The sequence below is a fragment of the Solanum verrucosum genome, unplaced genomic scaffold (genome assembly GCF_900185275.1).
Source record: "Solanum verrucosum unplaced genomic scaffold, falcon-dt-bn FXZP01000049.1, whole genome shotgun sequence".
Taxonomy (NCBI): domain Eukaryota; kingdom Viridiplantae; phylum Streptophyta; class Magnoliopsida; order Solanales; family Solanaceae; genus Solanum; species Solanum verrucosum.
This window is the reverse complement of record NW_026020221.1, coordinates 6,503,636-6,515,968: the sequence shown is the minus strand read 5'-3', so window position 1 is coordinate 6,515,968 and position 12,333 is coordinate 6,503,636. Positions and strand designations below refer to the sequence as shown.

The following is a 12,333-nucleotide window of genomic DNA, read 5'->3' as shown; positions in this document are numbered from 1 at the left end:
CAGGTAAGCTATTCAGTTTCTCCCAGGTTTCCTTCTAGCCGTTGTTGCTTAGCTTTCCAGCTTGCATACTCGTACATTCCATGTACTGATGCCAGTTGGCTTGCATCGTTTCATGATGCAGATCCAGGTATCCCAGATCAGCAGCCTGCACGTCGTTGATCCAACTGAGCACTCCAGAGTCAGTGGTGAGCCTCCTTGCTTTCCGGAGGACTCTATTACTTCGTGTTCTTAGTGTTGTCTTATTAGGATGTTGCGGGGTCTGTCCCAACATCCATCTCAGTAATTTAGAGGCTTCATAGATAGACAGATAGACAGTCAGTCAGCTAGTTTTGAGTCTCTTATCTATGTATATATGTAAATATTCTATTTTGAGATTCGAGTTGCCTTTATGGCCATATTTTATAAGTTAAGTTGTTTTGTAATATTGCATTGCATTGAGTTATTCTGTTGAGGTTTCCGCTGAGTTAAGAAAGCCAGGCCAAGGGTTCGCTTGGGGCCAGAAAGGGTCTCCGGGTGCCGGTCCCGCCCAGGGTGTAGGCTCGGGGCGTGACAGGTGTGTTGTGAAATGGAGGTTTGAATTCAAATTCAAGCATTCTGTCTCTGTGCATGCCGCCGTAGCGGGATGGGTCCCGCCGTAGCGGAACAGACGCTACTTAAGTCGAAAATAAAATCCCAAAAATATTTTTTTCTACACTTTTTGACTTTGAGAGTTAAGGAACGACCCCAGGGGTTTTCTTGACAGTTTTCCACCATTCTTGAGACTAAGGTAAGGTTTTCATTCCCCGGATCCATTTTTTCGATCCGTAAAACTTAGTTTCTTGGGTGATTATTGTTGGGGAAGGGTTTTGGAACTGTTTGAATGGTGGGAAAAAACCCTAGTTTGGATACTTGGGATCGTGAATTTGATTAGGATTGTTAGAATTGTTAGTAATTCGGGTAATTAGTGATTGTTTATTGATTCCCATATTTTATTGATTGTTTGTAGGCCAAGAACAAGCGGAACGAATCCGAAAAGAGAAGGATCAAGTTTCTTAGGGTTTCTAGCTTGTTTCGAGGTAGGTGATAGATTTCATGTTGGTGTGATATATGTTTATAATTGCTCATTACAATACATATATGTATACGAATATTGCATTATTGATCACCCTAATCGTTAATAAGGATAATTGAATAATTGTATGTCATGAATCACCTCTTGTTGTATGATTGTGAGAATATACATTGTGATTGTGATTGTGGTTTGTTGAATGGATCGGGTGTTGCGTTCCAGCATAAACATGGGATCGGGTACCATATTTGGTATGCTAACAGTTTGGGTGTGGGTTCCATGAGAGGACCATTGAATTGGGTTCCGTGAGAGGACCATTGAATTGTGTTGTATATCTACTTATGATTATTACGTTCATATCTAATGATGATTGATATTGGAAGACTGTATGTTGCTCTAAAATGATAACCAATGTGTATTATTGAGAATGTAGAATGTTACATTGATCCTGCAAAGATGACTAATATTGTATATGCCTGTTTTATAAAGTTGTGGTTACTTGCATGTGTTTCACTTATTGAGATAGCCGTGTGATCCTACCAGTACACTGTGGTTGTGTACTGATACTGCATTTGCTTGTTCTTTGTTGACTACAGGGCATCTTCAGACGGCTATTGATAGACCTCAGCTAGGTGACTATTGAGCGTGATCAGATTCAAGGTGAGCCAGTTCTTTCAAGCTGTCATGAATCTCTCTTGTTTAAGTCCACTATTTTCGGACTCAGTCTATTTGTGTAAGGTGTTATTTAGTTTTGGGGTTGTACCCCTTGTTCTTAGACTTGTCGTTAGTAGAGTTCTGGTACATTGACTTTCAGGTTATAGGGGTTGTTCTTCCGCATTAGTTTGACTAGTTTATTTAAAATCGTTGGAGTTTATGGGGACTCCGTATTAATTATATTGTTATTTAAACCTGCTTCCGTAGCTTTAAATGTGTATTACTTTGGTTAAGTTGATTAGTTGGGCACGTAGTTTTGGTTCACCCATCGAAGGGTTAGGGTGGGTGTCAATCACGACGGTCTGAGTCGTGACACTGCCACTAATATTTTAAATTATTGTAAGTGTCGAAAAAAGATTTGTTGGATATCATGCCAATAAGTTAATTAGTTGAAAAGATTGAGAAATAACATATAAAATTGTGCCATCAAATTTGAAGACAAATAATATAATATCACATTAAGAGGAGTATTTTTTTGGGTTAATTAGCTTAGGCCCAACAACTTATATTATCATTAATAGTTTGACGAAACAAGTATAGTGAAGAAGGTATAATGAAGTTGTGAGCTCAAATAACAACTTTTATCACGTCAAAAGTAGCTTGAAGACCACCACACAAGGAAGAAACTGGCAAATTTTGGGCCTCAACAGTCATAAATGCTCGGTCATGTGGGTGACACACAGTGAATATCAATAATTAAGGACTTATGGATAGGGATTATAATAAGCCACATGAAATTTAGTTCAAGGAGGAGATTCATGAGACCGGTGATGGGCCACTTGCACCTCAATTAGTCTAATGAAGAGAATGTTGGGCGTGTCAATAGAATTTATCTCAAATTGGTGTAGGTATATATACTTAATGGTATGGAATCATGTTTGAGAAAAATTGAACAAAATCTGACCCCGAAATCCTATTATAGGTCAATTAGTGATATATTATTAGGTTTAATTTTTGTGTTTCATAAATATTACTGGTTCATTTGTGATGGATTTGTTGATTGAAAGTAGGTGCATATTTCTCATTTTCATTAGATTGTGAGAATGCCAAATATTATAATGGGTGACGACTACTCACTTATTTATAAATGAGAAAATGGTTGTAAAGCCCTTCAATCTATACCTGAAATCTCAACTACACACTCAACTTTACGGGTGTCCTATCACCCCTGAACTGTTTAAAACTAAAATAATTTACTCCCTAGACGCTTACGTGGCACAATGATTTTATTTCACTCTGTTAGAGAGGGTGAGGACCAACACAAATAATAAAACTTTATTTTTGAAATTTTCATAAATATGTATATTTTTAGTTCTTCATTTTCTTCGCTCCATTGCTTTGAAATTTGATGCAAAATCAACCTAAATCATCTCCAAATTGCCTTAAATTTTAGATATAAGCTTCCCTCGACGTTTTGAACCTTTTGATATATTACCCACTCAAAACGATGCTCGTTTGTGGCAAGTCGAATTGTTAGCTCAAGCTTTTAAACTAATTTTAATGGAAGTTTCAAGTTGATGCTTTACATTTTATACCATTAACTTCAGTTTTCAATTTTTAATCGTAAAAAACTCTTTAAACCATCCGAAAGTTGCTCCCAATTCTAGAATATAGATTCAATAATTTTATATGGAAGCTCGTCGATTTCCATGAAATTTCGGGCGTTTCTTTAAATTTGAAATCACAGCCATAAACTCAATCAAAACTCAATGTATTCAGCTTCAAATAATTAACAACCATCTATGTTATCAATGTGTTACAAATTGAAAATCCAAAATACATTCATGAACTTTGACGTTTTGACATTAAATTATTTTTTAAAATAATAAGTTAAAAAGGAAAAAGAATTAAAAAAAAAAATTTAAATAAAATTTCCACAGAGCGTGAGTCTCACCTATTAGCATAGATGTTGTTATGACATTTTAAGGGTATAATAATTCTTGTTTTAAACAGTTCAGGGGGTGATATAGGACACCCGTGAAGTTGGAGTGTATAGTTGGAATTGCGAATATAGATGGGGGCTTTAGACTATTTTCTCTTTATAAAATTATATGAATTTTAGATTTGAGCCACAAAATAATGGTATTTGGTAGGAGTAGGATTTTGTAAAGTGAATTTGGATACAATTCAAGCCCCAAAGCAAAGAGTCAACCATTAACACTAAATTTAAGTAGATTAAAATGGTTTAAATCAATAGGTGAATTATTGTCGAAAGCTCTGTCTAAAAATTACTTGAGTTTATATATCCTAACAAATGGGAGACAATCAAACTCATCTAACTCTTACCAAATTTTAATTTTTTTGTCTGTTTTCTTTTAATTTATTTAATTACAAAATAAAAGTTAATAATAGTTCATTTTCTATCTATTCTAGGAATATACAACACATCAAACCAAAAAGAAAAAAACTTTTTTTCTTTAAATATTTTAATAAAATTTCTTATGCATTAATTTGAGATATATACTAATCAATCTAATATTAAAATGAGCTGAATTTGAACAAATCAAAATTAACCAAAGTAATAAATGTGAGGATCATTAACCCATCTAAACTTTAACACCTTAGTCGAGTCTATCTTCCTAAGATGGTAACCGTTTAAACTTCTAACATTTAGAAAGATCATATTTTCGTGAGCTAATTTTTTCACCGTTAATAAATATACTTTAGCCAAAATTAAGCATATGGACTGTTGAAGCTGAAAACAGTTATAATTCAATGCCCTAATAGCCTGAAATATTAGTTTAGGGACTATATTAAACTTCAAAAAGAGTTTTGGGAGTTAAGTGACCATCTTTCTCGTCCAAAATATAGTATTTCTTCTTCTTCAAGGCTCAAGCAGAAGAAAAGTATCTGTCGAGAAGAAGCACATTTACACTCCCAATTTCTGCAAATCCTCTTTGCTGCTGAAACTTTGCATCATCATCTTCAACCTCTCGATCGTATGTGAAATTTGATCTCTAATGCAATCATAGATATAGATTGTCACAATGTGTTTGAATTTTTGCCTTAATTTACTTAGGTTTTATGCTTTTTCTTCTAGGATAGAAATTATTCCTGTGTAATTTGATCCTTTTTTGGTTACTTATAACTCAATTTTTTTGCATTTTTATGTATTGATTAAACTAGATTGTGCTCATTTTCTGATTAAATACGTGAATATTTCAATTTTTGTCATACGAATTAGATATAAGAGAAATACTTTGGGAGTAGCATACTCGTTAGATCCCTGCAGCATTGTTAAAATTTAGAGATGAATATTAGTTTTTAGTGAAGTAGAAAGAACTGGAATATTTATTGGTGTTCAATGAAGTTCTGGATATCGATTTTCGGTGTATTTACCTTTTGGTGAATTAGTTAATCATGGTTTAAAATAGTGATTTTGCAGTTTCAGTAAGGATGTTAGTTAGGCTAGTGATTCTACTGTGTGACTTATACTGTTTTTGCTCGGGACGTTATCATTTTACAGGTTTTCAACTGAAAATTAGTCCTTAAGGCAATGGGTGATAGTCAGTATTCTTTCTCTCTTACAACTTTCAGGTATAGGTTTATGAGATAGAGATTGCATGTATTCTATCAATTATATAGTTTCTACTCAATTGTGATGTCTGATATTGTAATATGCTGTGGCACAGCCCATCTGGAAAGTTGGTTCAGATTGAGCATGCGTTGACTGCTGTTGGATCTGGTCAAACATCATTGGGAATTAAAGGTAATTCAAGGTCTAATTTAAGTGCAAAGTTATTGATATGGTAAAAGCTTTAACATAAGTCCGCGACTGTGTTCTATTCAGCATGTTCACTTGCTTTGTATTATAAAAAAAAGTAAACATAGAGAATGCTGAACAAGTTAACTCTGAAATATTTGAAAGCAAATCTTGTAACATCGTTTTACTTCTAGCTGTTGATTTAAATGCTTTTGGCTTTGTAACATAGATGACTTGCATTCCATACTGGGATCTTTAATTTAGTGAAGACTGAAGAATGTAGTTGGACTTTATAAACCAATAACATTATAATAGGATACACATGTCCTTCAGGTATTGTGGTGTCATTCTACTTTTCATTAAAGAGTTCCTCGTGGAGAAGTTTCAAACTTTTGTTTTCCTAGCTCGATTATAAGTCGTGAAGTTCTTGTACTGATTTTATATATCCAACTGTATGATTGCAGCTTCTAATGGTGTTGTAATTGCTACCGAGAAGAAATTACCATCCATCTTAGTTGATGAAGCATCTGTAAGTATTTTTCGTAAAACTTATCCTCTGTTGTCTACTTGTGAACGAATGTTCATTATAAAATTATAGTTGCCAGACTGACTGTTGATAGCTAATCAAATATAAAGGTGCTCTTATTTTTCTCTCTAAAGTTGATTCTAGTGCTTTATTTTTATACTGTAACTTTTTGTTGATAAAAATTTCCAATGACTCTGTTGTGTGAGTACTAGTTTGCAGTTTAGTGATAAGTTAGGTATAAATGAAGATATCTTCTGTTTAGTTCCATCTATGAGTACCTGGTCAGGCTGGTCTGACATCCAATTGAGCTTCATCAAGATTGAAACAAATGATGATTTTTTTTATTAATTTAAGATAATTAGTCTGTTTGAATTTGTGTATGCATTGAAGATATATAAATTTGTTAGTAATGTTTATTTTACTGCTCTGTAGAGTTATATTCTAAATTATATTCACAAAAGCAGTTAGCCAGTCACCAGGTTACAACATACCAACAAGTGCATTCATGTTCGTAGTCTTTGGTGTTAAATTCGTCTTTTCTGTGGTTCAGTGATATGTATTTCTACCTATCATGTTTTAAGACTGCATGGGTATTCCAACTGTTTTTTTTTGTTTTTGCTTTACATTCCTTACCCTCTGCCATGTTGCGATTTCCTTGTAGTTAACCCTTGTATACCTGACTCTTTGAAATGTATAACAGGTGCAGAAAATTCAGACTTTGACACCAAATATTGGAGTTGTCTACAGGTACAATCTGTTATATGATAGAGCACAAAAAAATTCCTGTGGCCATGGTGCTTTGTCTGTAGTTAGATCGACAAATCGATTGGCGATTTGCCTTGCTTAGCTAGTTGTTATTCACTAGAACTTGTAACTAAAAACTTGTTATACGTGGAAAGATGGTACCTATGAAGGCTGATGTTATTCTCTTGCTGTTGGTTCTGCTTCTATTCTAAATTATCTAACAATGTCAGTAAAGCATCAATATATGCCTTGCAAATGATGTTAGTTCTCTGATATATCCTTCCAGGGGGTGTTTTTATATGTTATTGTGGTTATTGCATTACCTCTGGTGATCTCTCTAATACCAACATTTACTCCTTGCAGTGGCATGGGCCCTGATTCTCGAGTTTTGGTTCGGAAAAGTAGAAAGTCAGCTGAGCAATATTACCGACTTTATAAAGTATGAATTAGCTTTTATGAAATCTCAATTCTATGATTCAAGTGCAGTATTTTCTTAATGATTCAAGTGTAATGTTACCACTTTGCTGGGTGATATTTGCACAGTTGATATAACTGTCCTACTATTTAGCAATTTAAGATGCTTCTTCTTTGTATTGGTGCTAAGATATAAGTCGCTGTCTAATCTTGCTCTTGCTTTATGGAGGCAGAGGTTTTCTATTGGAGCTCCCTTTTCCTCTAACCTGCATTGTTTATCTCACACTAGTGCTTTAATGTGATGTTGCTTTAGCATACTTTGTTTCTTCTACATTTGCCTGATTTGTCTGTGTGGTGCATAGGAATCAATCCCTGTCACACAGCTGGTGAGAGAAACTGCTGCTGTCATGCAGGAATTCACCCAATCAGGGTAACCACTCTTATATTCCATACTTCCACTTCACTAGGAGGATCCTATAATATATACTGATCATATTTTAAATATCGAGAAACATGGTATGAGTATTCGTATTATCAATCCCAACTTGTTTGGACCTGAGGTCTAGTTTTTGTTGTTGGATACCATAAGTTATCACTGACGAAACAATTCTATTTGTTAATTAATAATCTTTTAAGATTAATAAAATTCCTTTCTTTGGGCATTGTAATTTCTTACCTAGGGTTAGTAGGTGGATTTTTGAGTTTGGGTTAATTTCAAAAGGAATTGTTGTTGGATTACTGGGGCTGCACAAGCCAACTTTATCAAGGATGGAAGCAATGTGTACTACAGTTGTTTTAGTCAATTCTAATTTTTCAGCTACTCTTTGGAAGCATTTTTGAAAGTTGAGGTTAAATTTGGTCTCTAAACTTTTGGATCGTTTCGATGGGCTCTCTTTTCATGTTAGAGTATATATTAATTGTTCTGTTGATGAACGTAAAACACTTAAGATTCTTCAGACTATAAACTGTAGGGCAGGCCAAAGCAATATCTTTCTTAAACTAATCCAGATGCTCATCTGTATCTATTCATGATTTTCTTTCGGATGTTCAAGAAAGAGGTCATCTGTAGTCTTCTTGGGCAATCCCTTACTTCCTTTTGTTTTCTGTTTTCTCCGGTACAGTGGTGTAAGACCATTTGGTGTTTCACTCTTGGTTGCGGGTTTTGATGACAAGGGTCCACAACTATATCAGGTATGTTGTCTATCAGTACTGGTGATCTCTCTGACACTTTCTGTTCTGTCTGATTTGGTGATCTATACTTCGTGAGGTGAATTTACATATTTTTTATAGATTTTCTCCATGGTGTTTCACTTGTGGGAGCTTTTATTCTTTGTAAATCTAGTTTAAAGAGCTGCAGCCTGCAGGTTCCTTTGTTGCTTGAACTCTTTTCATGTTCAGCTGTTTTTTTTCTCATTTTAGGTGGATCCATCTGGTTCGTACTTCTCTTGGAATTCGGCAATGGGAAAAAATGTCTCCAATGCTAAGACATTTCTTGAGAAGAGGTGAATCATTATTCGTTTAGAAAAGTTGATCGTGTTATTTATAAAAAATATTTAACCTCCTTTTTCTTATTTCTAATGCTATCTTTTTACATTTACTGATCTGCAATCGAAGTTACTGTCTGATTTAATATAACAATTACAAGTTTTAGAAGACTCATCTTGACCAGCTACCTCATGAGTTTGTAGCTTTTGGTAAAACGAGAACAATAATCTCTCCTCAATAACCCACAGATGTCTAATTCTTCATCCCATCATTGATAGACTGTCTTGATCTTTTACTGTACACCATCTTTGTAGCAACCTGCTACTGCTTCTCGTACTTCCTCTTCTTTTACCAAAAGTTGCAAAAAGTAGTTGGAACAGCTTTTATGCAGGGGAAACATTCTTTAATTTGTGAGTATGTCAATGATTTGCATCTGTTCTATTCTATGATGTGCTAAGGGTTATTACATGAACTGAGGCATCAGAAGATGGGTGGGGTGAAAAAGGAGGAAATCTATAATGGGATGGGTTTTATTGCAAATGTGCAAGGATTGTCGGTAATGAAAAAACTGATTTGCTTGAAACAAGAAGTCAGAAGAGGGCTTCTGCCCATAGTGCTTTGTGACATCAGTCGGTGCTGGCGATTGGAGTTATAGGTCAAACTTTGGCATACCTCTGAAGGAAGTTAACCATTTTTCTCTCCCACAATGTCAAATGTTGTCTGCATGTTGGAACATTGTCTCATTGGCCAACTACAGAGCCTATTAATTTGGGGTGCTTGTCTACCTGTTAGATAACTGGTGAAGTATTATTAATGTAAAACATAACGTTCCTGTTCCACTCAGATACACGGAGGAAATGGAGCTCGATGATGCTGTACACACTGCTATCCTGACATTGAAGGAGGGGTAAGATTAATTTATTCCTCTATGCAGGAGCTGTCTATTCTATATGAAAATATCCCCTTTGATGGGATGTGTGTTTCTTCGACCCTCTAGATGATTTTGGTGTCCTCTGTAATTCACATAAATGTTTGTTGGCACCACCAAAAAAAAGGATTTAAATCTTGTTCGTCATGTTATATATATAGTATCAGAAATATCACGCACTTGAACTTGTCCAGAATTGCGAGACCATCCCCATTGCTTGCTTGTTGTGCAGTAATGGTTCTCAATGCAAAGTTTCTTTATCGACTTCTGCCCCCCTCCCCTCTATCTGAACAATAATAGTAAAAGAATCCTCTAAAATAACTTATATTTGGTGTGTTAATCCAGATTTGAGGGACAGATCTCAGCAAAAAACATTGAGATTGGCATTATTGGAACAGACAAAGTATTCAGGCAAGTGTCTTCTTGTCTTTAGAGTTTTAACACGAGTTCACTCTGTTAGCCGGTTACTAAAACAGTCGTTCATTTCCTTGCAGAATTCTCACTCCAACTGAAATAGATGATTACCTACAAGAAGTGGAATAGATTTTCCTTTCCGCCAAAAGGAATTGAAAGTAGTTGGACAGGAAGCGCGGACAGGGGCATAGCACAAGCTCAACTATTGGAGGTTCTTGCTGGTTTGGTTATAATTTGATGTTTAATCAAACTAAACTTGGTTGTATGTATTTTGGTCATGCTATGGTGTTATTTATGCTCTGAAAAGATTAATATGGGCTTTTCTCAGTTTCTTGAATTCACATATTGTTCAAGTATTACCTCAAACACATCAAAAAGAGAAACATTACATTCATGAACTGCATGTTTAGTTTGTTTTGACAATTATCAGCCTAATAGTTTCTGTATCTTTAATTTTTACTCATTTACATGAATACATAGACTCATTAGTTTGTTAATCGCAAGGGTACATAGTGTACTGTTTACAGAAATTTATACCGTGATTTATAGTCTAGAGTCTAGACTAGATTTATTTAAATTATTTTTTCAACACAGCTGGAGAAGAAAATTGATTCTTATCCTTGGAGAAATTAGCCAACTTTACCTTAACGATAGCAACAACATATCAATTTGGGATGTATAAAAGAATAGAACCAATTTGGGATTTTTATTAAGAGATGCAAATTGAAATTTCTACAAAGATAAAATAAAATTTGAAAGCAAATCGAAACAACTACAACAATGTCCTTAGATCCTATTCTCAAGTTTATCATGTCTACATGGAGGATTTTCCTTAGCCAAAGTCACACGACCAAAAGACTTGTAATCGAAAGTACATGAATGTTCTTCAGGATACTTATGAACACTACAAAACATTCCTTTACATCGACAACTAAACCCTATTAATCCTACTTTCTTCTTGCAAGTCATGCATCTTTGCTTAATCTTCATTGTCGAATCAACATTCTCAGTTGTTGTACCTTCATGAAAAGTAAGAGATGATATCTTTTTAGATAAAACCACGATATTCTTGGCTTCTTCTTTAAGAAAAAGCTTTGTAACATTGGGAACAAAGGTTGTGATTGCTTGAAGTTCCATAAAAACCACAACCCCCTGCACATAGAATTGGATTTTCTACTTTGCCGCAAGAAGTCATCTTCCTTTAATTTGATTTATTATCACTTTCTTGTACTAATATTTTGATTATTTCTTTTGAGGAGAGCAAATTATATAGAAGTATTGGTGATTTTGCAATAGTTGATGAGTGCTGTTCCTGGTTTTGATGGCAATATATAGAGAAGACAAATTAAGATACTATTCCTAACGGAAATCAAATTAGGAAATTAAATAGCGGCTCTTCTTTCTTTTTTCTATTCCGTTTTGGTTTTGGCTTAGGAATATAATTTTCCTTTTCCAACAACCATATTTAATATTCCTTCCGGATTACTTTATTTGTCGTTCTTACTAAAAATAGTTAGTTTATAATATTTGTTATTTTTAAAAAAATTAAAACTCATTAATTGTTTGTTTTCAATTTTACCCTTAATCATATATAAATATGGAAGGATATTAATGTGCATGCAAAAGAAAGAAGACTAAATTAAGGGATATAAAAAAAACATGACAGGTAAAATAGATTAGGTAGTATATTAACGTAGTTCGTTTCTCTATTAATCACTAGATACAAGGGCTCGTGCCATCAAGGGGCCATGCATGAGCTTGTGCCTAGGGGTGTACAAAATCGAATCGAAAATCGAACCAAAAAAAAAAAACCCGACTAGTGGTTTGGTTTGACTTGGTTTGGTATTGGAAAAAAACCCGACTATATTTGGGTTGGTTTGGTTTTAACTAAAAAAATACAACCCGAATCCAAACCAACCCGACATTATATACGTAATTTTTAAATTTTTATTTTATACATAAAAATATTTACTTTGAGATAATTTTTAAAATATTTCTTATACTATTTCATAGTTTTTATCTTTTAATATATTATTTCAAGTTTAAAACTTAGAATTCGAAATGGTCCATTAAAGATTATAGTTCATAGATGTTGATAATTATAATAAAAATTAAATCAAAATCAAATTAATACTAATGCAAAAAGAAAATCAATTCAACACTAAGAATGACAATAATATTGAATATTTGTTCTTTAATTTTGCATTGGATTAGACAATTAAAATACATAATCTAATTTTAATTTTCCTTAAATATTTAGTAATGTAACTAATACTTATTAAACTTATTTTAGCATGATTTAGTACTTTTTAAATTATATCATTTTCATTATGACTTTGCAATATTTATTATTTTAT

The 12,333-nt window shown here is 33.8% G+C and overlaps 1 protein-coding gene across 1 annotated transcript; it reads left to right on the top strand.

The window, feature by feature from the left end:
* The first annotated feature begins 4,576 nt into the window (after window positions 1-4,576).
* Window positions 4,577-10,118, top strand: LOC125831069 (proteasome subunit alpha type-2-B-like). Its single transcript, XM_049510261.1, has 12 exons — window positions 4,577-4,701; window positions 5,229-5,299; window positions 5,395-5,471; window positions 5,930-5,994; window positions 6,692-6,738; window positions 7,099-7,174; window positions 7,512-7,579; window positions 8,271-8,340; window positions 8,569-8,651; window positions 9,479-9,541; window positions 9,908-9,973; window positions 10,057-10,118. Exons 2-12 carry the CDS (start codon window positions 5,259-5,261, stop codon window positions 10,103-10,105), a joined length of 705 nt encoding a protein of 234 aa, XP_049366218.1. The 5' UTR covers window positions 4,577-4,701; window positions 5,229-5,258; the 3' UTR covers window positions 10,106-10,118.
* The last annotated feature ends 2,215 nt before the right edge of the window (window positions 10,119-12,333 follow it).